The sequence below is a fragment of the Hemitrygon akajei genome, unplaced genomic scaffold (assembly GCF_048418815.1).
Source record: "Hemitrygon akajei unplaced genomic scaffold, sHemAka1.3 Scf000053, whole genome shotgun sequence".
In the NCBI taxonomy this organism is placed as follows: domain Eukaryota; kingdom Metazoa; phylum Chordata; class Chondrichthyes; order Myliobatiformes; family Dasyatidae; genus Hemitrygon; species Hemitrygon akajei.
This window is the reverse complement of record NW_027331939.1, coordinates 4,296,938-4,324,769: the sequence shown is the minus strand read 5'-3', so window position 1 is coordinate 4,324,769 and position 27,832 is coordinate 4,296,938. Positions and strand designations below refer to the sequence as shown.

At 43.3% G+C, this 27,832-nt stretch overlaps 2 protein-coding genes across 2 annotated transcripts in view; one reads left to right on the top strand and one right to left on the bottom strand.

The window, feature by feature from the left end:
* The window catches only part of LOC140721282 (uncharacterized), a 30,408-nt gene extending 24,798 nt beyond the window's left edge, over positions 1-5,610 (bottom strand). Inside the window, exons 1-2 of the mRNA XM_073036140.1 lie at positions 5,483-5,610; positions 3,910-4,060 (exon numbers count right to left, since the gene is read on the bottom strand). The gene's annotated coding sequence lies outside the window, so the exon portion shown is untranslated. The remainder of the gene's footprint in view (positions 1-3,909; positions 4,061-5,482) is intronic.
* LOC140721268 (uncharacterized) lies at positions 56-27,832 on the top strand. The gene is given in 4 exon segments (XM_073036118.1): positions 56-226; positions 591-770; positions 26,092-27,759; positions 27,761-27,832. Coding segments are annotated over 4 exon segments (2,091 nt in total).

The following is a 27,832-nucleotide window of genomic DNA, read 5'->3' as shown; positions in this document are numbered from 1 at the left end:
AGAGCCCAGTGTAATATTGACAGTTGCTGCTATTCCAGTTCCGTTTATGATTGATATGGGGGCAACTACAACCACTCTCAATCGGGAAATAGTATCGGAAAAGGGATTGCAGTTATCAGACGCAACATTCACTCTGTCTGGGTTCGAAGGCACGAAACGTACGTATTCACATAACCAGCCACTGGAGGTGGAATTCCACGGGAACCCGTGTGAGGTTTCATTTACAGTCAGCACCCCACAGTTGGGGATGTAATCCAGCATGGAGAGACTTGCTCTGTCTGTTGGAAGTTGAGATTCTCTGCACAGGCAATGGTGTCACCCTGTGACAGGTGAACAACCGACAGCTTCCCCAATTTCCGACCCCCCAGTGGTAGGCACTTAATCTGGACTCCACTGCATTTGAACCCCTTCTGCCAGTGGTTGACCCCCATGTGACTCTGTGCTGTGACATTACGGGGTGCTCAGCTGAGGAAAATCAATATTATGCACCCCTCGAGGGACAGAAGTTCCCAGTCATGGTGATTGCAGAGGTTAAAGGAAAAGTGGGCAGTGCATTACTGGCCGAATTTCCGGATTTCCTTTGGCGACAGACAGAACTGGTGGTTCCCCATTCCACTGTTAGTGTTTGCCCTGGGTTCAAGCCAAAGAGCCCAGGGTTCCTGGCCAACACCTTGCTGAAACAAGCCTCCAGCACCGAGGGAGACGGGCAAGACTTGGCTGCGGTCCAACTCCGATACTGGAAGGAGTCTGAGGTGAAGGCGGGACATTTGGTAAGACACACTTTTAATATTGACCAATCCCAAGACGCTGTACCCCATCTCTGAGCAAATTCAGGCCATGAAGTCGGTCGCACCAACTGTCCCCCTGTCCGGATCACCGTGAAGGAAGACAGTCTCTCCCATCCATTCTGCAATATCCCCCTCAATCCCGAGACAATGTTTGATGAGGATGAAAGCTCTTTTGTGGATCCAGCAGGATAACAATATTCTGACTATGCAATAGTGATGGACAGTGAAGTAATTGAACAGGCCTCTTTTGAAGCAGCTGTCTCTGCCCAGAAGGCTGAGCTGTTTGCTCTGACTCGTGCCTGTATCCCAGCAACAGACTAAAGTGGGAACGTTTACACAGACTCCCGTTATGCATTTGGAATTGTACATGACTACAGGGCTCTCTGGGAACATGGGGATTCCTGACTTCCTCTGGCCACCCCATTAGTAATGTCACCTTTGTAAAGAACTTACTCACCGCTCTACAGCTACCTCGAGTTTTGTTCTTCTCAGGGGGACGCCTCTGAGGAGGAGTGAAAACTGTGGTCCCCGATGGGGTGCCAGAAAGACCCCAACATAGGTTTTTGGATCACCCAGCGGGACAGGTTTGTGTTCCTACACAGTTTTTACCAATATTGGTTGATTATATACATAATTGTACACACCTGGGAAAGGAGGGAATGGTTGGTATCCTGTTCCCTGCACACCGGGTACGACTCCCTTGACAGGTGGATTTTTTTCGTGTCTACAAGTTGATTTTATTGAATGGCCTAGAGCACATTGCTATAGATACTGCTTAGATATTATAGATGTGCTTAGTAGATGGATTGAAGCTATTCCAACTACCATTAATACTGTTATGACTGTTGTGAAGGTATTATTAAGGGAAATAATTCTTAGGTACAAGCCAGAGATGCTGAGTTCAACAATGGCTCACACTTTATGGTGAAAGTAAATGAAGGAGTATGTAACAAACTAGCTATCAAGCAACAATTCCACTGTGTATACCACCCACGGGCAGCTGGCAGAGTGGAAAGAGCCAATGGCACTCTGAAGAGTAAACTGGCCAGACTAACAGTGGAGACTGGACTCACTTGGTTGAAGGTCCGACCATTAGCCCGATTCCATATGAGGGTTACCCCACAGGGGAAAACAGGGCTGTCACCAGCTGAAATCATTTCTGGATGGCCCATGAGGACACCCTGGGAACAAAGTCTCAGGATTAAAGGCAAAGTGAATAAGAATAAGGAACCTTGGTTCTCGATGGATATTGGAACTCTGATAAAGAAGACAGAGATGTATGACATGTATAAGAAACAGGGAGCAAAGAAGGTACTTGAGGAGTATAAAAAGTGCAAACAAATACTTCAGGAAGAAATCAGGAGGGCTGAAAGAAGACATGAGGTAGCATTGGCAGTCAAGGTGAAGGATAGTAAGAGCTTCCACAGCTATATTAATAGCAAAAGGATAGTTATGGGATAAAATTGGTCCTCTTGAAGATCAGAGCGGTTGGCTATGTATGGAACCAAAAGAAATTGGGGAGATGTTAACTGGTTTTTTGTGTCTGAATTTACTAAGGAAACTGGCATGGAATCAATGGAAATAAGGCAAACAAGTATTGAGGTCATGGAACCTATACAGATAGAAGAGGAGGAGGTGCTTGCTATCTTGAGGTGAGTAGATAAATCTCCAGGACCTGACAGGATATTCCCTCGGACCTTGAAGGAGACGAGTGTTGAAATTGCAGGGGCCCTGGCAGATATATTTAAAAGTCATTATCTACGGGTGAGGTGCCAGAGATTTGGAGGATAGCTCATGTTGTTCTGTTGTTTAAAGCAGACTCTAAAAGTAATCCGGGAAATTATAGGCTGGCAATGTCGGTCATGGGTAAATTATTGGAGGGAGTACTAAGAGATAGGATCGACAATTATTTAGATAGACAGGGACTTATTAGGGAGAGTTAACATGGCTTTGTGCCATGTTTAACAAATATATTAGAGATTTTCGAGGCGGTTACAAGGAAAGTGGATGAAGGCAAGGCAGTGGATGTTGTCTACATGGACTTCAGTAAGGCCTTTGACAAGGTCCCGCATCGGAGGTTAGTTAGGAAGATTCAGTCACTAGGTATACATGGTGAGGTAGTAAATTTGATTGGGAATTGAGAATGGGAGAAGTCAGAGAGTGGTAGTGGAGGATTGCTACTCTGAGTGGAGGCCTGTGACTAGTGGTGTACCACAGGGATCAATGCTGGGTCCATTGTTATTTGTCATCTATATCAATGATCTGGATAATAATTTGGTAAATTGGATCAGCAAATTTGTTGATGATACAAAGATTGGAGGTGTAGTGCACAGTGAAGAAGGTATTCAAAGCTTGCAGAGGGATCTGAACCAGCTGGAAAAATGGCAGATGGAGTTTAATACAGACAAGTGTGAGGTATTGCACTTTGGAAAGTCAAACCAAGGTAGAACGTACAAGGTAAATGGTAGGGTACTGAGGAGGGCACTAGAACAGAGGGATCTGGGAATACTGATAGAAAATTCCCTAAAAGTGGCATCACATGTATATAGGGTAGTAAAGAGAGCTTTTGCTACATTGGCCTTTATAAATCAAAGTACTGAGTATAAGAGTTGGAATTTAATGGTGAGGTTGTATATTGCATTAGTGAGGGGGAATTTGGAGTACTGTGTGCAGTTTTGGTTACCGAATTACAGGAAGAATATTAATAAGGTCGAAAGAGTGCAGAGAAGGTTTACAAGGATGTTGCCGGGACTTGAGAAACTGAGTTACAGAGAAAGGTTGAATAGGTTAGGACTTTATTCCCTGGAGCATAGGAGAATGAGGGGTGATTTGATAGAGATGTATAAAATTATGATGGGTATAGATAGAGTGAATGCAAGCAGGCTTTTTCCACTGAGGCTAAGGGAGAAAAAAAAAAACAGAGGACATGGGTTAAGGGTGAAGGGTGAAAAGTTTAAAGGGAATATTGGTGGGGGGGTTGCTTCTTCACAACTGTGTCTGACTGGTACTGGCATAACTGGTTCTTCTGGGCACATTCTGTCTCACTCCCAACTATTTCCTACCTTCCTTTGTACAGGTATGTAATGTCTAAAGGACCAGTGTATGAGTAAATGAGACTCACCAAACTTTCTCCCGACTGAATCACTGGAATCTCCGAGTCAGATGGGTTCTCTCCAGTTGATGCTCTCAATCCTCGGGCTGGTTCACTTGTTGCTGTTCCCTCGTCTTCAGTCGTGGTTTTTCTTCCAATAAATCTCTCACTGCAGGTCTAACTTTAACATGAAAGATAATGAAGCACGTTAACAATGAAAAGGAGGACCAAACATTTCTGCATAATGTTACTAGGAACAAAACTCACTGAAATTTAAACGTTGGCAAATATAATGATCTCAGTGAACAATCTTTAATTGTCCCTCACACATCACAAAACAATACGGGATAAGAAGCAGCCATCATTCAGTCATGGTAAGACACAAGACACAGGAACAGAATTAGGTGATTCAATCCATCTGGTCTGCTCCACCACTCAACCATTCAATCATAGCTGATTTTTAATCCAACACCATATTCCTGCCTTCCTCCTGTAACCCTGAAACTACTCAGCAATCATCAGTATATTAATCTTCACAAATAGACCCAAATGGCAGCCTCAAACAAATTCTGCAGCAACAAATTCCACATATCAGACATCTTTTGGCCAAAACTTTTTTCTCATCTCAGTTTTAAAGGGAAGCAAGTTTATTCTGAGACAGTGCTGTCCGATCACAGACTCTCTGTCTAATGGAAACATCCTCTCCATGTCCACTGTATCCAGGCTTTTCAGCATTCGGTAAGTTTACTTAACCATACATCCCCCCACCACCCCCACCGTCCCTCTGAACTCCATTGAGCACAGGTCCAGAACCATCAAATGCTCCTCATATATAAATACCATCATTCCTGAGATTATTCATGTGAACCTCATTAGCAACAACTGCACCGGACACATTTCCAGGAATAACAGACAAATCGGTTCCAGGATACTTTACAGGGAAAAGTTGTGCTTCCTTTACTGTTATACTATCACTCCATTTCCAGGTTAAAACAGGACCATTTCAGGAAATTTGTATTACAGATCCTAGGATACAGATCTTGTCTTGTCTATACTGGACCGACCGCCGTCGCTGGGCTAGGAACGTGCAGGAGTAATGTATGGCTCAGCTCTACTGCGGGGAGCTGAGGCTCGAACCATTCTCCCCCTAGACTTCCCAGTCCCTCGGTAAAGCAGGCAGTGAAACCAAAGATCCCCACAATCTGGGACGTTCTCCTTTCTCACCCACCCCACTCCGGGAGAAGACACAACAGCCATAAAGCTCCAGGACAAATGCGAGGAGCCTCAGGAAACGGGGAGAGTTCGGGGAAGTTAATGAGACTCAGCGGCCAAAATCACACCACGTGATCTGGCGTCACAAAGCGGAGGGCGGGGCGAATCTGCGGCACACAGCCTCACGTGACCTGACGGCGGGACTTCCATTTCAACTCTGCGGAAACAGACAGCCTGGGCTCCTGGTTTGGATCGTTCAATGCAGATTAAGTGAAGTCGACACATTTCTGACGAGCCCAGATAGTTGGGAAACAAATGAGTTCCTGGCCCACAGTTCGGGGCTCACGGTCAACATCGGATCTCCCCGCTCGGGATCGGTCTCAATACTCACCGATGGGAAAGTGATATCTTCGGCACGCAGACAGAGATACCGACGGAAGAGACGAAAGTCTTTCACGAACACACAGCCGACCCACTTCAGCTGTGAGCAGAGAGGAAAACACTGTCCACCCGGAGACTGTGAACATGCGCGAAGAGATTATTACATCATCGGGAGGCGGGGCCTCGGAAACAGACACGCAGATGCTGCCCATTTGCGGTTAAATGGGAGGGGCAAACGGGATCACGTGCCAGGATTGGCGACCCCCCCCCCCCCCCCCCCCCCCGGCAGAGACTCCAGCTGCTCATTAGATAGATAGATAGATAGATACTTTATTCATCCCCATGGGGAAATTCAACCTTTTTTCCAATGTCCCATATACTTGTTGTAGCAAAAACTAATTACATACAATACTTAACTCAGTAAGAACTAACTCAAAAAGCATTAATAATAGCTTAAAAAAGTTCTTAAGTCCTGGCAGTTGAATTGTAAAGCCTAATGGCATTGGGGAGTATTGATCTCTTCATCCTGTCTGAGGAGCATTGCATCGATAGTAACCTGTCGCTGAAACTGCTTCTCTGTCTCTGGATGGTGCTATGTAGAGGATGTTCAGGGTTTTCCATAATTGACCGTAGCCTACTCAGCACCCTTCGCTCAGCCACCGATGTTAAACTCTCCAGTACTTTGCCCACGACAGAGCCCGCCTTCCTTACCAGCATTGGGGAGTATTGATCTCTTCATCCTGTCTGAGGAGCATTGCATCGATAGTAACCTGTCGCTGAAACTGCTTCTCTGTCTCTGGATGGTGCTATGTAGAGGATGTTCAGGGTTTTCCATAATTGACCGTAGCCTACTCAGCACCCTTCGCTCAGCCACCGATGTTAAACTCTCCAGTACTTTGCCCACGACAGAGCCCGCCTTCCTTACCAGCTTATTAAGACGTGAGGCGTCCCTCTTCTTAATGCTTCCTCCCCAACACGCCACCACAAAGAAGAGGGCGCTCTCCACAACTGACCTATAGAACATCTTCAGCATCTCACTGCAGACATTGAATGACGCCAACCTTCTAAGGAAGTACAGTCGACTCTGTGCCTTCCTGCACAAGGCATCTGTGTTGGCAGTCCAGTCTAGCTTCTCGTCTAACTGTACTCCCAGATACTTGTAGGTCTTAACCTGCTCCACACATTCTCCATTAATGATCACTGGCTCCATATGAGGCCTAGATCTCCTAAAGTCCACCACCATCTCCTTGGTCTTGGTGATATTGAGACGCAGGTAGTTTGAGTTGCACCATATCACAAAGTCCTGTATCAGTTTCCTATACTCCTCCTCCTGTCCATTCCTTACACACCCCACTATGGCCGTGTCATCAGCGAACTTCTGCACATGGCAGGACTCCGAGTTATATTGGAAGTCTGATGTGTTCAGGGTGAACAGGACCGGAGAGAGTACGGTTCCCTGCGGCGCTCCTGTGCTGCTGACCACCGTGTCAGACCTACAGTCCCCCAACCGCACATACTGAGGTCTATCTGTCAAGTAGTCCACTATCCAATCCACCATGTGAGAGTCTACTCCCATCTCCGTTAGTTTGTACCTTAAGATCTTGGGCTGGATGGTGTTAAAGGCACTAGAGAAGTCAAGGAATGTGATCCTCACATTAGTCTGTGGAAAGATGCAAACTTGCCGCTCACATCTCCTCTCACCTTAAATGTATTAGAAATTTCAACCCCCGGGAAAAATATATCGTCTGTCCACTCTATCTATTCCGCTTGTAATCTTATAAACGTCCATCCAGTCTCACCCCAGCCTGCGCCGCTCTGGAGAAAACAACAAAGTTTGTCCAGCCTCTCGTTATAGCTCAAAGTGACCTGTCACAGGAATACCGTCTTCCAGGGGTTACCACACAACATACCCAGGCAAGGGTTAACACAAGATATTCCAAAACCCACTCTTATGGATTATACGATGTGACAGCCACACACATTCGTTGTGGATCCGTGTACCGATGATCAACCCACTCTTGTGGGCATAGGAGAGTTCCAAGCCTCAGCTGTGACTAACTGAAGCGATCAGCTTTTCCAGTCTCAGTCTCTCTCTCTCTCTCTCTCTCTCTCTCTCTCTCTCTCTCTCTCTCTCTCTCTCTCTCTCTCTCTCTCCCCCCCCCCCCCTGACTGCCTGTCTGCAGATCGCTCTCTCTCAATTATGGTTCAGTCCACAGTCAGCGAAGTCAGCCTGTCACTGACGTCATTGCCCCGCCTCCTTGGAGTCTGAGATCCCTCTGATCATCAACACTGTTCAGGGTTTTGCATTTAACAGTGTACTGTCTCATACATTCGACCTACCGAGCTGCCAAGATGATAATCACTAATCAAATCTCACTGAGATTTCTCAGGTCCTGCCAAGTGCACAAGTACGGGAAGGTACAGGTACAGGGAAACACTGACTTGTGGCAGCATCACAGGCAAGTACATTCAGATAACACACGGAACACAAATTATACGATTCTCTGTCAGTAACAATCTGTAAATATGTTTTCAGTCATTAACAATATATAAAATACATTGTCTCATGATCAATATTAAAATGTGCATTTTGTGTCAACAACAGACTTGGAAATGTTGAATTTGGTCCCTGTCTCCATTCCTCCTGTAATCCACAACCAGCTCCTGTCTTTTTGTCACAATGAGGGAGATGTTGTTTTCTTGTCGGGGTGATGACTTCTTCTCTGTCGGCTGCCTCGTTATTATTTGAGATTAGGCCAGTCAGTGTAGTATAGACAGCAAATTTAATTAGCAGATTGGAGCTGTGGGTGGCTACGGAAGTCATGGGTGCACAGAGAGTAAAGGAGAGGGCAAGGTGTCACTCCTGTGTGGTATATGTGCTGAGGGTCAAAGAGACAGAGGTGAGGGAGCCCATTCTTACGAACTGCCGGCGATCTGACAAAAAGTCCAGGATCCAGCTACACAAGGCAGGGTGAAGGCCGAGGTCTCTGAGCTCCATGTCGATACTTCACGCCTTTGTATGGCTACTGCTCTGCCCATGACTGCAAGGAACTGCAGAGAACTTTGGAGAGCAGAGAACATCAGAGAAACAAGCCTCCACTCCATGGACTCTCCCTACACTTCCCCTCCCTCGGAAAAGCAGGCTATGTACTCAAAGATCCTCACAACCTGGACATTCTTGCTGCAAACCCGCTCCCCCATCGGGAAAGAGATACAAAAGCCTTAAAGCGCGAACCACCCGGCTCAAGGACGGCTTCCTGTCTGTGTTTATAAACCAAATGAATGATAAAATGGACTCGGCCTCACAATGTAACTCGACGTGACCCTGCACCATGTGTCTATCTGCACTGCACTTTCTCTGCAGCCATAATGCTTTGTTACAGTTACTGTTTTGTCGTTTTCATTTTTTTAAATTTTTAGAATCTTTTTTATTGGTACAGAATCTTGTACAGCTATAAAATGATACAAAACTTCAATAGATTAATATGTATGCAATTAATAAAGCTGATAAAAACTGATCGTAAAATATAAAATTGGAAATTATTTACATATATATATATAAAAGTATTTGGAAAAAAAGGAACCCCATCTAACTAGGGGGAAAAAACCAATAACTACACACATTTGACCATCATCTAAATATGAAAATAAGAAACATCAACCGCCATTTCGTATTTATAAAAAAAATAAATTTGGAAGGAAACCATACAGAGTAATTCAAATTAAATGATAATATTTGGCAAATGAACCCCATCTTCTTTCAAATTCGAATCGAGGATCAAAAGTTCTACTTCTATGTTTTTCCAAACTAAGACATAACATTCCCTGAGAAAACCATTCAATTAATGTAGGGGAAGAAATATCTTTGTATTTTAATAAAATAGCCCTTCTTGTCAGTAGTGTAACAAATGCAATTACATGTTGATCTGAAGGTGAAATACCCTGAATATGATGCAGAGCTATTCCAAATAGAACAGTCAATCTATTAGGTTGTAAATTAATTATCAGAGCTTTAGAAATTGTCGAAAATAAAGATTTCCAAAACGATTTTAATGAAGAACATGACAAGAACATATGTGACAAAGAGCTAATTGAGTTTTACATCTATCACAGCATTTGTCTATACTAGGAAATATTTTAGATAGCCTCTCCTTTGTTAAGTAATAACGGTGAACAATTTTAAATTGAATTAAACGATGGTGGGCACATACAGAAGAAGAATTTACGTTTTTCAAAACTCGAAGCCAATCTTCATTAACAAAGGCCATATTAAGTTCTCTCTCCCAATCTTATTTAGTCTTTAGTGATAGGTTCTCCTTTTGTAACAAAAATAAATTATAAATTCTGCTAATGGAACCTTTCACTAAGGGATTCGATTTCAAAATGTTATCCAACAAATCAGATTCTTGTAAATATGGAAACTTAGGTAAATATTGCTGTTAAAAATGTCCAATCTGAACATATTGCTGAAAATGTGTATGAGCGAGAGAAAATTTGTTAAATAACTCTTCAAAGGTCATCAATCGACAATCACAAAATAAATCTGTAAAAGAATGGATCCCGTTATTTTTCCATAGGAGAAAAATTGGGTCAGATGTTGAAGGTTTAAATGAAAAGTTTCGATATAAAAAACTGGACAACTTAAATTGTTTAAAATTTTTTAAAAAACGAAACTGAACCCAAATCCGTAGGGATTGTTTAATAACCGGGTAAAGATTTAAATTTGGAATTTTAGAGAGCTGTAAAGGTAATGGAGCTCCTAAAATTGAAGTTAAATAAAATTGTTTAACAGCTTTTAATTCCAAATCAACTCATAATGATTTTTGGTTCCTATCAAGCCAATATAACCAAAAACATAATTGTCTAATTTTCACAGCCCAATAATACAGTCTTAAATTAGGAAGTGCAAGTCCAGCATCTTTTTTAGATTTGTGTTATTGATACTTATTAATTCTTGGTCTCTTATTGGTCCAAATAAAGGAAGAAATAAGAGAGTCAATTTGATCGAATTTTTTTAGTTAAAAAGATAGGTATATTTTCGAAAATATATAAAAATCTAGGTAAAATCATCATTTTTACCGCATGAATACGACCTATTAAAGAAAAAGTAAGTGGATTCCATCTAGAAAATAGTTGTTTCATTGAGTCCATTAAAGGAACTATATTCGCTTTATAGAGATCTTTATGTTTTTTAGTAATTATAATACCTAAATATCTAAATGTATTAACAATTCTAAAAAGAATATCATCATATATACTAACATGGGCATTTAATGGAAACAATTCGCTTTTATTCAAGTTAAGTTTATATCCTGAAAATGTACCAAAATCTTTAAGTGTTTCCAAAAGATTAGGAATTGATTCCTCAAGTTTTGAAATAAAAACCAAAAGATCATCTCCATAAAGAGAAATCTTATGTATGGTTCCATTCATAGAGATACCGAAAATATTTTCAGCTTCACGTAGTGTTATAGATAAAGGCTCCAATACAAGTTTCAAAAATTAAAGGGCTTAATGGACATTCCCGTCTAGTGCCACGAGGAAGTGAGAAAAAAAGAAGACCTGCAGTTATTAGTAATGACAAGCTCAAGGGCGGCTTCCTGTCTGTGGTTAGAAGCCAAATGAATGATAAAATGGACTCGGCCTCACAATGTAACTGGACGTGACCCTGCACCATATGTCTATCTGCACTGCACTTTCTCTGCAGCCATAATGCTTTGTTACAGTGAGTGTTTTGTCGTATATCTGCTCAATGTACTGTTGTAATGTATCAATCTGTGTGGATGGTACGTCAGACAAGATTTTCACTGTGTCTCAGTACGTAATAAGAATAAACAAATACCCCGTTTTAATTGTGTGGAAATGTTAGACACACTGAGCTTCTGCTCTGAAACCGCAGAAGGAAACAGAACTGTTGTCATTTCTGAGGAATGCAAAAAAATAGAAAAGGCTTCAATCTCTCATTACGATCTGCAGTAACTGGGATCAGGTGACCGGTGGTGGGTCTCCCATATCAATATCAGAATCAGGTTTAATAGCACCGACATATGTCATGAAATTCGTTGTCTCTGCGGCAGCAGTAGAACCTAATTCATAACCATAGATTTTAACAATTGTGATTTAATATAATAATATAAATATTACATAGTTAAATTATATAAATAGTACGAAATGAAAAAAAAACGATGTAAGTTAGTTATTTTTTGTCGTATTTCAGCTCAATGTACTGTTGTGATGTATTGATTTGTGTGGATGGTACGTCAGGGAAGATTTTCACTGTAGCTCAGTACGTGATGATAATAAACAAATTCCCCATTTTAATTGTGTGGAAATGTTAGACAGACTGATTTTCTGCTCTGGAACCACAGAAGGAAACTGAACTGTTTTCATTTCTGAACTGAACTGTTGTCCAGCCTTTCGTTATAGCTCATGCCCTCTAATCCAGGCAGTATCCTGGGAAACCTCTTCTGCGCCCTGTCCAAAGCCCCGACATCCTTCCGAGAATGGGGGCGACCAGAACTGCATGAAACACTCCAGATGTGGTCTAACTAGTTTAATAAAACTGTTGTTACGAACTGTGACGTTTTAGAAACGAACCAACAACAATAGAATTCACACTGGAGTCTGGTTTTGATGTTAAAACCACTTTCTTTATGAGTATCTACTTGTCATATAGTAACTTAACGAAGTAAAGGAAAGTTTACACTGTTAGACGAGTTAGCTATGGGACATTGGAAAAAAAAATGTTGAATTTCCCCATGGGGATGAATAAAGTATCTATCTATCTATCTATCTATCTATCTATCTATCTATCTATCTATCTATCTAAGTGCCTATATGTGTAAATATAACTCCCAGACTATCCACCCTGAGGGAATAAATCTCAGAGTCTTGAGGTGGTAAAGTAGGATAGTTCAGTAATCCACGGAATAAATGACGGGAAAGAGATATTTGTAATCCAGGGTGAAACGTAGAGAAACGGCCGTTACTTCAAAATACCGTCGTCGAAGTTCTTATCCGTTGAATCCGTCCACATACGAGTTATCAGCGAAAATGACCTGTCACAGGAATACCGTCTTCCAGGGGTTACCACACAACATACCCAGGCAAGGGTTAACACAAGATATTCCAAAACCCACTCCTATGGATTATACGAAGTGACAGCCACACACATTTGTTGTGGTTCCGTGTACCGATGATCAACCCACTCTTGTGGGCATAGGAGAGTTTCAAGCCTCAGCTGCGACTAACTGAAGCGATCAGCTTTTCCAGTCTCTCTCTCTCTCTCTTTAGACTGGCCGACTGCCTGTCTGCAGATCGCTCTCTCCTTCTTGTGGTTCAGTCCACAGTCAGCGCTGTCAGCCTGTGACTGACGTCAATGCCCCGCCTCCTTGGAGTCTGCGATCCCTCTGATCATCGACACTGTTCAGCAAATCTAATTAGCAGATTGGAACCCGCCACTGCAGCCCCACAGTGCACTATGTACTGATTGCAAAGCTACGAAATTGCATGTGAATAGCCTCCCCCAACTCCACTCTTTCTGCGTCAGCAGCTGACTGGGGCACCTTATATCTCGCTGCCTCCGCCAGGACATTAAACTGTGAACAACTGTGGTCAGGGACTGATCTCTGGGGTACTCCAAACGCTACCTCCTTCCAGTCTGAAAACGACCCACTCATCCAGCCACACACTACCGGCAGTTTATCGATCTCCAACGAAAAACCCTAATCACCTACTCCCAATGTTCAATAGCATTGCTGACTCTGAATTTACCACCGTCAAATGCTAGGAGGGACATAATAATCAGAAAGTCTCTAGTCACAGCCGTGTAAATAAAATGTGATCTCAGTAGGTGTGTGGCGCATGCTCAGAATGCGAAGGAGACAGACAAACTGAGCCAAGTTACAGACTGATGAAGGGGAGGAATGATCCATTTTGATACAGAGAGGGAAGCAGAGAGTTTGATATTGTGCCTGATGCCGGAACTGCGGTCAGTTTGAAGATGAAGTATTATTTCTCCAAATTGTTTGGAGCTGTGACAGTGTTTTTATCAGAAGGCACTATGGGGACTAAAATTATCTGAGTTGAAATTTTGTCCTTCCCCTCATGGCATTGCATGGAGTAGACGTGTTTCTCGAACAGCTTCGTTCTTTTTAAGTTACTGAATCCAATCTGCGTTGATGTCTCGTGCTAAAACTTCTGGAAAAAAGAAGAGGATCCTTCTGTGACTGTGGAAGCTATTGCGGAGCTAATTCGGAAGCTCAGAGCGAAACGTCTGAACCACATTCGGATGTGTGTTTAAAGGTTACCACAGAGCTTAAACGAATTGAGATTCTGCTGCAGACTATTCAAAACACTTTGCAGGAACAGACTACTCAGATTCAGGAACATGAAGATGCTTTAACGAGACTCGATACTAAGACGGATGAGTTGGGGAAGTTCGGAGATAAACAATCGAAAATCGTTGAATCTCTAAGACGAAAGATTGTTGCCTTGAGAATAGATCAAGAAGGAACAATATACGTATTTTGGGTCTTCCTGAGTTGGTCGAAGGCAATCGACCTTCAGAATTTTTTGCAAAGCTCTTGGCTCGTATGTTTTCTGATGTTTTGGAGACTCCGCCTAGAATAGCCCGGGCACACCGAGCCCCAGTGTTTAAATCCTCTTCTCAGCAGAAACCTCGACCTGTGATCATTGCGTTTCTTGAAAAGAAAGGTTACTATAATTCGCCATCTTGTCCGTTAGGTATGATTAACTTTGAAGATGATAAGATAAGGCTGGTCGTTGATTATTTGCCCGGGGTATTAAATGAACGTTTTATGTATAAAAAAAAAAGTCATGGCTGAGTTATATAACAAAAGTTATAAACCTTCACTAAATTATCCCGCTCGCCTCAGGAAATGTTGTCCTTCATCCACTGACAAGCTTTGTAAACTTATAACAGTGTAGAAAAGTCAAAGGATCTGTGTATAGGAATCTCAACCACAACAGCTCATTAGCTCCGCTGTATCTGTCAGTTCACCAGCGCTTGAATGCCGCCGATCCTTTAATGTGGAGGCGGAGATGCTGGAGAAGACAGCGCCTCACTCGCTGCAAGGAGAGCTCGAACACGTGTCCATGTCCGTGATCTGATTGGATACATTGCCATGACGTTATAGCACCGTGACGTCATTCACTGACTCTCATTTCGGAAGGGGTTCATCCGGCCATCGCAGATACACCAACAGCTTCACACTGGGATGCGGCCGTTCACCTGCTCCGTGTGTGCGAAGAGACTCATTCAGTTAATCCACCTTGTGATGCTCCGGTGAGTTCACAATAAATAGAGGCCAATTTTCTGTCCGGAGTGAGCAAAGAGTTTTACTCAATCATCCCAGCTGCTGCAACACCAGCAACTTCACATCAGGGAGGAAGTTCAAATCAGCTCCGTGTTAAATGTTTAACCATCACGGTGACTGAAGGCAGCTGCAGGTTCATGAGGGACTGTTACTGTCAGATTCTGCAGTTCTTGCGGCTGCTCATCGCACCCAGGACTGAACCCTGGTCACTGAGCATTGGAGGAGTCTGTTCTGCTGATGTTAGCCTTAAACTAGACTGGTGTTTAATATTGTGGATCTGTGAAAGATAAATCAGTTCTGTATCAAATTCCGTGTGTCAGGTACTTACTGTCTCTACCACACTCACGATGCAAACTAGAGAGGCCACTCGGCCCATCTGGTCCCTGCCCATATTTCTTTTCCATATCAGTATATCAAAATCTCTCCCTGTCGTTCCCCTCTCACTCTCCCTGAGATGACAGTTTGCAACTAGTCACCACTCCGTGGGATAGGAGATTTCTCTTGAATTTCATAGAACTATAGAAATCTACAACACATTACAGACCCTTTGGCCCATAATGTTGTGCCGACCATGTAACTTACTCTAGAAACTGCTTAGAATTACCCTACCGCATAGCCCTCTATTTTCCTAAGCTCCATGTACCTATCTAAGAGTCTCTTAAAAGACCCTATTGTATCCGCCTCTACCACCGTCACTGGCAGTGCATTCCACACACACACCACTCTTTGTTTAAAAAACTTGGCTCTGATATCTCCTCTGTACCTACTTCCAAGCAGCTTAAACCTATTACCCCTCGTGTTAGCCGTTTCAGCCCTGGGGAAAAGCCTTTGGCTACCCACACGACCAATGCCTCTCATCATCTTATACATCTGCATGAATTTCCTGCATGATTTTCTCCAGGCTGAATAAGACGATGAGCTCACTGTGGTTGTGACGTTCTTCAGGGCTCTGGACGAAGTTGGTTAAACTCCTTCTTCCCCACTCTTTTCAAAGTTTTGGGTCATTTTCACCAATTTTAAAGGACTGTGCCTCAGACAGCTGGGTTGTTGCAATTGTTACGGACCAGCAGCAACAGATCACTAATGGAGTCTGGTTTCGATGTTAAAACCACTCTCATTAGTATCTGCTACAAATATAAAAGATTAAATGAAATAAACAGAAGTTTATTTGCGTATATACAGCTCCCGAACTCTCAAGCTTGAGAAACAATGCTTGAAGTCTTAAGATGATAAAGTGGAAAAGTTCAGTAATCCACGGAATAAGTGAGTGAGAGGAGAGATGTGTAAATCCACACGAACGTCTAGAGAGAAGGCAATTACGAAGAATTCCACACACATTCCACGCTGGGTAAACGAAATAACAGTCGCCGAAGATCTTATCCGTCGATTCGTTCCGAAATCCACTTAGAAATATCATCAGGTGACAGTGGCAGGAATATCGTCTTCAAGTGGTTACCACAGAACACCCCGATTCCAGGTAAGGGCCAACAAAAGTGATACCACAGGATACTCCAACAAATCCACACATATGGATTATACGAAGTGACAGTCACACATCTGTTGGGCACTACGTGCCGATGATCAACCCAATCTTTTGGGCATAGCAGTGACAAGCTGAAGTCTCTCTCTCTCTCTCTCTCTCTCTCTCTCTCTCGCTCTCTCTCTCTCTCTCCTCTCTCTCTCTCTCTCTCTCTCTCTCTCTCTCTCTCTCTCTCTCTCTCTCTCTCTCTCTCTCTCTCTCTCTCTCTCTCTCTCTTCCTCTCCCTCTCCCTCTATCTCTCTCTCTTACTCTCCCTCTCCCTCCCCTCCCTCTCTCCCCCCCCACTGTCTCTGCTGCAGCGCGTGTGTGACGTCACAGCCCCGCCTCACTCAGGCACTTAAAGCGACACTCACAGTAAACGAATCTGCGATCTCGCAACACAATGTACCTCTAAAGTCTGACAACAGGCTAGCGAGTGAAACTTCGGTGTTGCAGAATCAGAAACCAAAGTGTTGCCAGCCTGAGTCAGGTCTTTGGGGCTCCAGAGAGAGAATGGTCTAGAGTTTACGAGGAGGAAGAGGAAGAGGAAACAGACCAGCAGGATATGGCTACAAAAGGAAGATCACAAAAATTTGGAAACTGGTTGACCCAAAAAAAAAAGATGGTTAGTTTCTGCAAAATACTGGTGGTAACCAAAAGATCAGGCAACAATTGTGGAGAGGAATAAATAAACAACTTTTAGACCGAGCCTCTTCAGCATACCTAGACTGTGTACTCCGCTGCATAGTTGCTGCCTGAACTGCAGAGTTCCTCCAGCATTTTGTGTGTGAGCGTCTCTGTATTTCCAGCAACTGCAGAATCTCCTGTTTTATATCTGCATTTTACTTTGGCATTAGATACACGTTGATATTGAGTACATTGTTTACGTGAGCCGCTTTCTGCGTTAAAAGAGCTGCAGATTTTTTCGATACACCCGAAAAAAAATGAGATATGGACATTGAACCGGTGCTTCAAGAAATGTTTAATGGCACCGTTATTACCCATAAGGCCCTGCGGTAAGAATTTTTGTCAGGCACTGAAGAACTGATGAACTGCGCAGGCGTCAGGCTGATGATGTCCCCGAGTATTACGCATGCGTGCGGAACACAGAAGGCTTTGAAAATGTCGGTTGCAGGTAAGAGCGATTCTCTGTGTTTTTATCTTAAACTCCGACTTCGGGACGATTCCTGTGAATTTCTGACACCGTGGCCAGCAAACCCGGGACAGTCCTGCCCTCTTCCCTGTCTCTCAGCCCCACGATCCGTACACGGGCCCCGGGGAGCTTCCGGCTGATGAGGGAATGGGAACCGATGGATCTCTCAGACAGAGCTGAGCTCCAGCTATCTAAATGCAAGGATTAGGAACTCGGAGAAAGGGAACAAAACCCATCTGTGGACACTTTCTGGAGGTCCCAGATACGTATGTTCCACGACCACTGGACTAAGTGTGTAAATGTAGGAGGGGACTATGTTGAAAAATAGATGTGCTAGATTTTCTAAAATTGACTCCTTCAACCTTAGGCCACAAACTTAACTATCACCCCTTTTATATAGGGAAAAGCAGTATAACATTAGATGATCATCACCATAAGATGAAAGTTTAAATCTTAGCCTTTGTTTTAAATTAACACTTAGTCTTTCCTGTGATTAGAAAATAGGAATCTTGGCTAAATTACCAGACATAAAGTATGGTGAGGTACAGTGCTAGCATTGTAGATTAGCAAGGATTCTACTTTGGGTTGGACTTCCAGAGCACACTTACTGGATATCCACAGGACAGTATTGTTGAAGACTAAGACAGTACTTTCAAATAGAATTGGAAAGGAAATGAGAGCTTTTACCACCTGGTCATTTGCCACCTCTTCTTGTGATTCTGCTCCTAAATGTGAAGACATGGAGAAGTGAGTTTAAAATTATGCCATCGAACTGGTTGTAAGAATGGACCACACCTATTAGTCCTCATTTGCTTTATTCAGAGCCTTGTCAATAGCATGAATAACTGAATAAACATTTCATTAGAATGGGGTGGATTAAACTGAATATATAGGATCTTTAAATCATACACCTTCCCAGTTATTATTTTTGCTGGAAAAGAGATGTTGAAATTCTAAGTAATCCTGACTAAAGTGTAATATGGTTTTAAAAAAAGCTCAAGGTCAAATAAGTGTGAGACATTTGTAGAGCATTTTATAGGAAGGGACATTAAAGACATTTATCATTCATGCTGATTTTTCCTCCCAGCACTGACGCAAATACACAAACCACCCCACCTCCCTTCAGATCTACTCCGGGCTGTGGCTGATGAACCAGCCAAGATTAGCAGTTCACCATCTGTGAGAAAAATTGAGTGCAAATACCTAATAAGTTTGGGATGTGTATATTCATCTTCCAATTTATGATGTAGGAGCATTGATATTATGCTGCTTTGTGTGTAAAATATACAATCCTCTTTGTTCAAATCTTTATTAGCTAGTGAACTTACAAGTTTGCTTCAGGGAGTTAAGCAATTTAATTTTAAACAATAGCATGAATTGATAAATGTTACCAATTTTAAATAGCAAAAAGTTTATAGTATTTTTTTCCTGGGAAAAAATAAAAGGGGGAAAAAGACTTTGGGTCCGAAGTTTGAATAGTGTTATGATGTGGCTGCATTTTTCAAAAGAAAAGAACAAAAATTGTAGTTATCCAAATGCAGAAAGGTTAATCCTACATTAAATGTGAATTGCGATTAAGAGATCCAAGATAATGTGTATTTAATAAAATAATTTAAATCAAATTATTGCTTTAAATCTACATTATACATTCAAGAATGCATTTTAGGTAGCTCAACACCTCATGCAGGTCAGTCAGGTATCTCCGCTCCCTTTAAACTTGCACGTTTCTGTTTCCCAGATGCTTTTGAAACTTACTTTGACCTTATTTTCTGAGCTCCTTTTAAACTTGCAGGTTATGTGGAACACATCATTCTGTAATGTGATGTCTAAAAACAGTGATTTGGAAGTGAGGTATGATGTATTAATATGAGAACATCTAATAATACAGAAAATCTGCTAGTCCAACACCCAAGACCCAACCATGGCAGGTTCACTAAGTTTTACTGTGGTTAGTCACAGGTTTGGAGGGCTGTCGCCTGAAAGTAATGATCATTAATCACCATCAATGTAACATAGTTCACACTAAAAATAAAAGCACAAGGGAGAAATCGGCCTCTGCAGCAGCTTTTTTTTTAGAGTGCTCAGTGGTTCATTTGAAATCAGGTCCAGAATTTACCTGCTCTTCTGATGGGAAATCTGTTGGATGTGTTTCTGACAAACATACACCCAAAAAATGTTATGAGTCAATGCACGAAGTGGATTGAACGCCAGCACTTTTGAACGGTGTGTTTCAGCCTATTCTGTTTCAATCTTTATGAAACGTGAAATAATCTGAAAGATCTAGAACTTGATCGAGGTCTAAAAGATTATGAGAGGCATAGACAGGGTGGATAGTCAGTACCTGTTTCCCAGGGCACCAATAGCAAACACCATAGGGCATATGTATAAAATTAAGGGAGGGAAGTTTAGGGGAGACATCAGGAGTAAGTTTTTTTTACACAGAGGGTTGTGAGTGCCTGGAATGACTTGCCAGGGGTTGTGGTGGAGGCTAAAACATTAGGGGTATTTAATAGCCTCTTGGACAGGCACATGGATGAAAGAAAATGGAGGGTTACGGGGTAGTGTGGGTTTAGTTCTTTTTTTTAAGGATTATATGGGTCGGCACAACATGGAGGGCTGAAAGGCCTGTACTGTGCTGTAGTGTTCTATTCTATGGCTCTAAAATCTTTTACATCACCAGTTGAGAAAATCATCTTTGTCCTACCTCCAATCACAAAGAGGAAATCTGCAGATGCTGGAAATCCAAGCTACACACACAAATTGCTGGAGGAACACAGCATTAGTACTCTTTTCCATAGATGCTGCCTGGCCTGCTGAGTTCCTCCAGCATTTTGTGTGTGTTGCTTGTTCTACCTCCTCTCGGTCTGCACTTTTCTACCGGTGAGAACATGCTTCCACCAATTCTGTCTGGCTACATAATGATATCAAACACCTTTGCCCTGGTCAACAAGTAGCTTTCACATCACAAATGTGCCAGACTCAGTGAGACAGACTACTGCCCTTCCCTTCATATTCATTGGCATTACCATCACTGAGTTCATCACCGTCAGTCACCTGGGGGAGGGTTCAGGGGAAATTTTTATGTACAATACTGTTTGTATTGTGGTGATGCAAGAGTTGCTGGAGAATTTTCAAGTGTGAAGAAGTGGTGTGATATTTGGAAATCTGAAATTTAAAGCATCATTTAGGAAGAAGATCACAAATAGGTGGTTTGCCAAAGCTGTGGCGAGTAAATCCTTCATTAACCTTTTACATAGGTTGTATGAGAGTGCAGATGAACTCAATCAAGCCCAGAGCAGATTAACGTTCTTACTGACAGTGATTTGCTCGCTGTTGAAATGAATACCTCTCTATATAAAATTCAGTTTGCACATGTTGTTGTCACTGGGTAAAAATTGTACAGCACAAGATTTTTGCACACACTGGTCATTACAAGTTAGAGGGGACACTGGTGAGAAGGCGGGGAGACCTCCAGTGTCCCTGATGCCCTCACGTAGAAGGTATATATCAAGCTGCTCTTTAAGGAGTTGGAGCTGGAAATGGATGAATTCCGCATCATCCAAGCGTCGGAGGGTGTGATAGGTATGACGTGCAGAGAGTTGAGTTACACCCAAGGTGCAGGACATAGGAAACTGGGTGAGAGTCAGGAAGGAGAATGAGGTTAAATAGCCATCACAGAGTACTCTTGTTGCTATCCCACACAACAACAGGTGGACACTTTACAAATTGTTGGGGGGGATTACCTGGCAGAGGAAAGTCAAAGGGGGTGATAGGGGATTCGTTAGTTAGGGGAACAGAACTAGAAAGGGACTAATATCCTAGTGGCAAGGCTTGCTAGTGCTCCCCTGTGGGGTGGGTGGTTAAACTAAAGTTGCAGGGAGGATTGGAGCCAGAATGACAGAACAGATAGTGGAGAGGGTGAATTGAATTGAATTGACTTTATTACATACATCCTTCATATACATGAGTTGTAGAAATCTTTATGTTACATCTCTGTCTAAATGTGCAATGTGAAATTTATAATAGTTTATAATAAATAGTATGTACAACAGGACAGTCAGGATAAATAAAAGTACAATTGTATCAGCATGAATTAATCTATCAGAGGGCCTGGTGGAAGAAGCTGTCCCTGGGCCTGTTGGTCCAGGCTTTCAGGCTGTGGTACCGTTTCCCAGATGGTAGCAGCTGGAACAGTTTGTGGTTGGGGTGACTCTGGTCCCCAATGATCCTTTTTACACAGTGGCCCTTTTTACACACCTGTTTTTGTCAATGTCCTGAATAGTGAGAAGTTCACATCTACATTTGTGCTGGGCTGTCCGCACCACTCTCTGCAGAGTCCTGTGACTGAGTGAAGTACAGCACCCATACCAGACAGTGATGCAGCCAGTCAGGATGCTCTCAATTGTGCCCCTGTAGAAAGTTGTTAGTATTTGGGGCCCCATCCCAAACTTCCTGAACCGCCTGCGGTGAAAGTGGTGCTGTTCTGCCTTTTTCACCACACAGCCAGTATGTACAGACCAGGTGAGATCCTCGGTGTTGTGTATGCCAGGGAACTTAAAGCTGTTCACCCTCTCAACCCCAGATCCTGGGTCAACCTGTCTCCATTTCTCCTGTAGTCTACAGCCAGCTCCTTTGTTTTAGTGACATTGAGGGCAAGGTTGTTTTCTTGTTACCAAACAGAAGTTGTTCAGACCTCAGGGCATGAAATTATGATATTGTAGCCATTACTTGGACTTGCTTGCGCCCAACAGTCTGAGGGATTTCAAGGAACAAATCTGTAGAGAGATGCCAAGAAACAAAGGTTGATAAAGTGAGTGATTTTAACTTTCCATTTATTGACTGGACTCCTAGGCTGTAAAAGGACTAGATGGGGTAGAGCTTATCAAATCTACCTTAATCAGTACGTAAAATTCCCAATGTAGAAGTGTGCAATAAGCTATTGGGAAGTGATCTAGGGCTAGTGACAGAAATTTGTGTATGGGAACACTTTGTATCTACTGATCATGAGATTCCAAGTAAATACAGAAAAACAGAGGCCTGGACCTCTCTTGAGATTCTAAATTGGAGAAAGGCCAATTTTTATGGTATTTGCAAGGATTTGACAAGCATTAATTGGGACAGGCTGTTTTTTAGCAAAGGAGTACTTGGTAAGTGGGAGTTCTTCAGAAGTGAAATTTTAAGGGTGTAGAGTTTGTATGTGCCTGACAAAATAAACGTTGAATGGTAACTAGTGCAGGGAATCTTGGTTTTCAAGAGATATTGAGGCCCCGGATATCTCGTTCCTCTAAATGCCTCAGACTGTTGGGTGCAACCAAAACTCATTAATGACAACCATTTCATGATTCCACTCCCGAACTCAGCTGATTTCCCTTTAGTTGTCTTCTGTTGGATTCTAAAAGCTTCCTAATGGTCTTTTGCTCTTTTGTTTGCCCTCTCCTCTGATTTTATGTTGGTTTTGGATTCTCATTTAACCCACGGTTGTGCCCTGCTGCCTTTCCAATGCTTCCACGTCTTTGGGATGTATCGATCACTCAGCTCTCGAATTGCTCCCAGAAACTCCAGCCATTGCTGCTCCGTTGTCACTCCTACCTTTTCCCTTCCAAACAAGTTTGGCCTGCTTCTCTGTCACAGAAACATGGAGAAGTTCAGTGGAGAAACAGGCTATTTGGCCCATTTAGTCAATGCCAAAAACATTTAAGCTGTCTAATGCAACTACCTGCACCGGGATCATCACCCTCCATACCCCTACCATCCAGGTACCTGTTAAACTTATCTTAATGATGAAATCGAGCTCATATTCACCACTAGTGCTGACATCTCATTCCACACTCTCACGACCATTTCAGCAAAGAACTTTTCCAAATGTTCCCATTAAATTTTCACCTTCCCCACTTACCCATGACCTCTGGTTGTCGTCCCACCCAACCTCAGTGGAAGAAGCTGCTTGCATTTACCCTATCTATACCCTCATAATTTTGTTTACTTCTAACAAATCCTCAAAGCAATGTATAATTTCCTTGTTTATGTTTAGAGCCCTTTTTAGGTGTATAAGATTATGAGGGGCATTGAGTGTGTGGATAGCCAGAGGATTTTTTCCCAGCGTTAAAATGGCTAACAGGAGGGGGCATAGTTTTAAGGTGCTTGGAAATATATGCCGAGGGGATGTCAGGGGTAGGTTTTTTACACAGAGAGTGTTGGATGTGTCGAATGCACTGCCAGCAGCGGTTGTCGAGGCGGATACAACAGGGACTTTTAACACTCTCTTAGATAGTTACATGGAGCTCAGAAAAATAGAGGGCTATGCGCTAGGGAAACTCCAGGCAGTTTCTAGAGTAAGTTACATAGTCAGCACAGCACTGTGGGCCAAAGGGTCTGTAACGTGCTATAGATTTCTATGATTCTATGAAATTCAAGGGAAATCTCCAAACCCACGGAGTGGTGACTAGTAGTGAATAGTGGGAAAGTTACTGGAATGTATGTGCAGGAACCGGAAATATAAGTATTTGGATAGATGTGGACTGATTAAGTATAGACAGCATGGCTTTGTGCATGGTAGGTCATGTCTAACCAATCTTATAGAGTCTCTCGAGGAAGTTATCAAGGAAGTGGATGAAGGCAAGGCAGTGGATGTTGTCTACATGGACTTTAGCAAGGCACTTGACAAAGTCTCACATGGGAGGTTGGTCAAGAAGGTTCAGTCACTCAGCATTCAAGATGAGATAGTAAATTAGATGAGACACTGTCTTTGGGAGAAGCCAGAGTGTGGTAGCAGATGGTTGCCTCTCTGACTGGAACCTGTGACTAGTGGTGTGCCACGGGGATCAGTGCTGGATCTGTTGTTGTTTGTCATCTATATCAGTAATCTGGATGATAGTGTGGTTAACTGGAATAGCAGATTTATGACCACCAAGACTGGTGGTGTAGTGGACAGTGAGGAAGACTATCATGGCTTGCAGTGTGATCTGGACCAGGTGGGAAAATGGTTTTAGAAATGGAAAATGGAATTTAATGCAGACCAGTGTGAGTTGTTGCACTTTGGTATGACCTACCAAGGGAGGTCTTTCACAGTGACTGGTCGGGCACGGAGGAGTGTTGTGGAAGAAAGGGACCTGGGAATACAAGTCCTTAATTCACTGAAAGTGGTATCACAGTGATGGAAAAAAAGATTTTAGCCCATTGGCTTTCATGAACCAAATACTGACAATAGATGGATATTATGTTGACTTGTAAAAGAGGCCTAATTTGGAGTATTGTGTGATGCTTTGGTCACCTACCTACAGGAATGATTTAAAAGAGATTCAGAGATTTCAGAGAAAATTCACAAGGATGTTGCCAAGTTTGGAGGACTTGGGTTATAAGGAAGGATTGAACAGGTCAGGACTTCATTCATTGGAATGTAGAAGATTGAGGTGAGATTTGTTTGTGGTAGAGGGGCATAGATAGTGTAAATGCAAGCTGGCTTTCTCCACTGAGATGGGGGTGGGACTTCAACCAGTGGCCAGGGGTTAAGGGTGAAAGGTGAAATGTTAAGGGGAACATGAGGGGAAACTTCTTCACACAGATGGTCATCTAGGTTTGGAATGAGCAGCCATCCTGAGTGGTGCATGCAAGTTCGATTTCAACATTTAAGAGGTTTGTGTAGGTACCTGGATTGTAGGGGTGTGGGAGTGGCCGTTTAAATACTTCAGCACAAGACTAGATGACCCAAACGACCTGTTTCTGTGTTGTACTTTTCTACAAGAACCTGAAATATTACAAAAATTCACTCTAACCCCTTTTAACAGCTGTGCGGACCAACCATTCATCTCAGCAGGAATTTTTTTATATGGTGTTAAAACTGTAGCACTTTCGGTTAATAATACATAAAAGAAAATCCCAGATGCACATCCACAAAGACAATTTGTGTGAGACTGTTTCAGTTACTGTGGGGCCAGGCACCCATGCAGCTCAGCAGGAACAGGGAATAATACCATTGGAGAGAGTCAAACTGAGCCAGGTCACAGATTGGAGACGGCAGAAATGCCCCATTCTTATAGAGACAGGAAGAGCATCAGAGAATTGATGGTCATTCCAGATACAGCACTCTGCCCAGTCAGGAGTCTGTCCAACTTTCGTTGAACCTCACTGTAACAGTGTGATACCAGATCAAACTTTGGCAACTAAAGTAATCTCATCTGAAATGTTGTCCTAAACCCATTGATGGATTTTGTAAATCTTTTCACAGGATAAAAATGAGAAGGAATTTGTCGCCGGGAATCTCAAACATGGCACGCCAGTTTTGCTGTCTCTGTCTGGATATTTAAGAAGTGGAGCAAGAGATTCAATTGACCGTTCTTCCTGCTCAGACTGTGGAGAGGGATTCAATTGGTCATTTGACCAAATAGCAAGCCTGTCATTTTACACAGGAGAAAGGCTGTTCACCTGCTCAGACAGTGGGAATGGATTCACTCGGTTATCACAATTGAAGGTACATCAACAAGTTCACACTGGGCAAGGCCATTCATCTATTCTGTATGTGAGAAGGGGTTCAGTCAGTCTTCCCACCTGTGGACACACCAGTCAGTTCACACCACACCGGGCAGAGGCTGGTCATCTGTTGAATTTCTGAGAAAGGATTCACTCAGTCATTTGACCTAATGGCTCACCAGCAAGTTCACACTGGGGAGAAGCCATTCACCTGTTCAGTTTGTGGGAAGAGATTCACTCATTTATCCCAACTACAGAATCACCAGCGAGTTCACACTGGGGAGAGGCCGTTCACCTGCTCAGTCTGCGGGAAGGGATTCACTCAGTCATCCAACCTACTGGTACATCTGCGAGTTCACACTGGGGAGAAGCCGTTCACTTGCTCAGAATGTGGGAAAGGATTCAGTGACTTATCCAGCCTACTGAGACATCAGCGACTTCACACTGGGGAGAAGCCGTTCATCTGCTCAGAATGTGGGAAAGGATTCACTCAGTCATCCCAACTACTGAGACATCAGCGAGTTCACACTGGGGAAAAGCCGTTCACCTGCTCAGAATGTGGGAAAGGATTTACTGATTCATCCACCCTACAGAGTCATCAGCGAGTTCACACTGGGGAGAAGCCATTCACCTGTTCAGAATGTGGGAAGGGATTTACTCAGTTATCCCAAGTACAGTGTCATCTGCGAGTTCACACTGGGGAGAAGCCATTCACCTGTTCAGAATGTGGGAAGGGATTCACTCGGTTATCCACCCTACAGAGACATCAGCGAGTTCACACTGGGGAGAGGCCATTCATCTGCTCAGAATGTGGGAAGGGATTCACTCAGTCATCCCACCTACAGAGTCATCAGCGAGTTCACACTGGGGAGAAGCCATTCACCTGCTCAGTCTGTGGGAAGGGATTCACTGAGTCATCCCAACTACAGAGTCATCAGCGAGTTCACACTGGGGAGAAGCCGTTCACCTGTTCACAATGTGGGAAGAGATTTACTCAGTCATCCCAACTACAGAGTCATCAGCGAGTTCACACTGGGGAGAGGCCGTTCACCTGCTCAGTCTGTGGGGAGAGATTCACTCATTCATCCAGCTTACAGAGACACCAGCGAGCTCACACTGGGGAGAAGCCTTTCATCTGCTCAGAATGTGGGAAGAGATTCACTGAGTCATGCCAACTACTGAGTCATCAGCGAGTTCACACTGGGGAGAAGCCGTTCACCTGCTCATTCTGTGGGAAGAGATTCACTGATCCATCCACCCTACAGAAACACCAGCGAGTTCACACTGGGGAGAAGCCATTCACCTGTTCAGAATGTGGGAAGAGATTTACTCAGTCATCCCAACTACAGAGTCATCAGCGAATTCACAATGGGGAGAGGCCATTCACCTGCGCAGTCTGTGGAAAAGGATTCACTGATCCATCCACCCTACAGAGACACCAGCAAATTCACACTGGGGAGAAGCCATTCACCTGTTCAGAATGTGGGAAGAGATTTACTCAGTCATCCCAACTACAGAGACATCAGCGAGTTCACAATGGGGAGAGGCCATTCACCTGCTCAGAATGTGGGAAGGGATTTACTCAATCTTCCACCCTACTGAGACATGAGCGTGTTCACACCGGTGAGAAGTTGTTCAATTGCACAGAATGTGGGAAACGGTTCACTCTGTCATCCCACCTTCTGGAACACCAGCGAGTTCACACTGGAGAGAGGCCATTCACCTGCTCAGAATGTGGGAAGAGATTCACTCGCTCTTCCACACTACAGAGACATCAGCGAGTTCACACTGCAGAGGAGCCATTTACCTGCTGAGAATTGCGGGAAAGGATTCACTCAGTCATCCCAACTACTGGCACACCGGTCAGTTGTTATGAATCCCTAG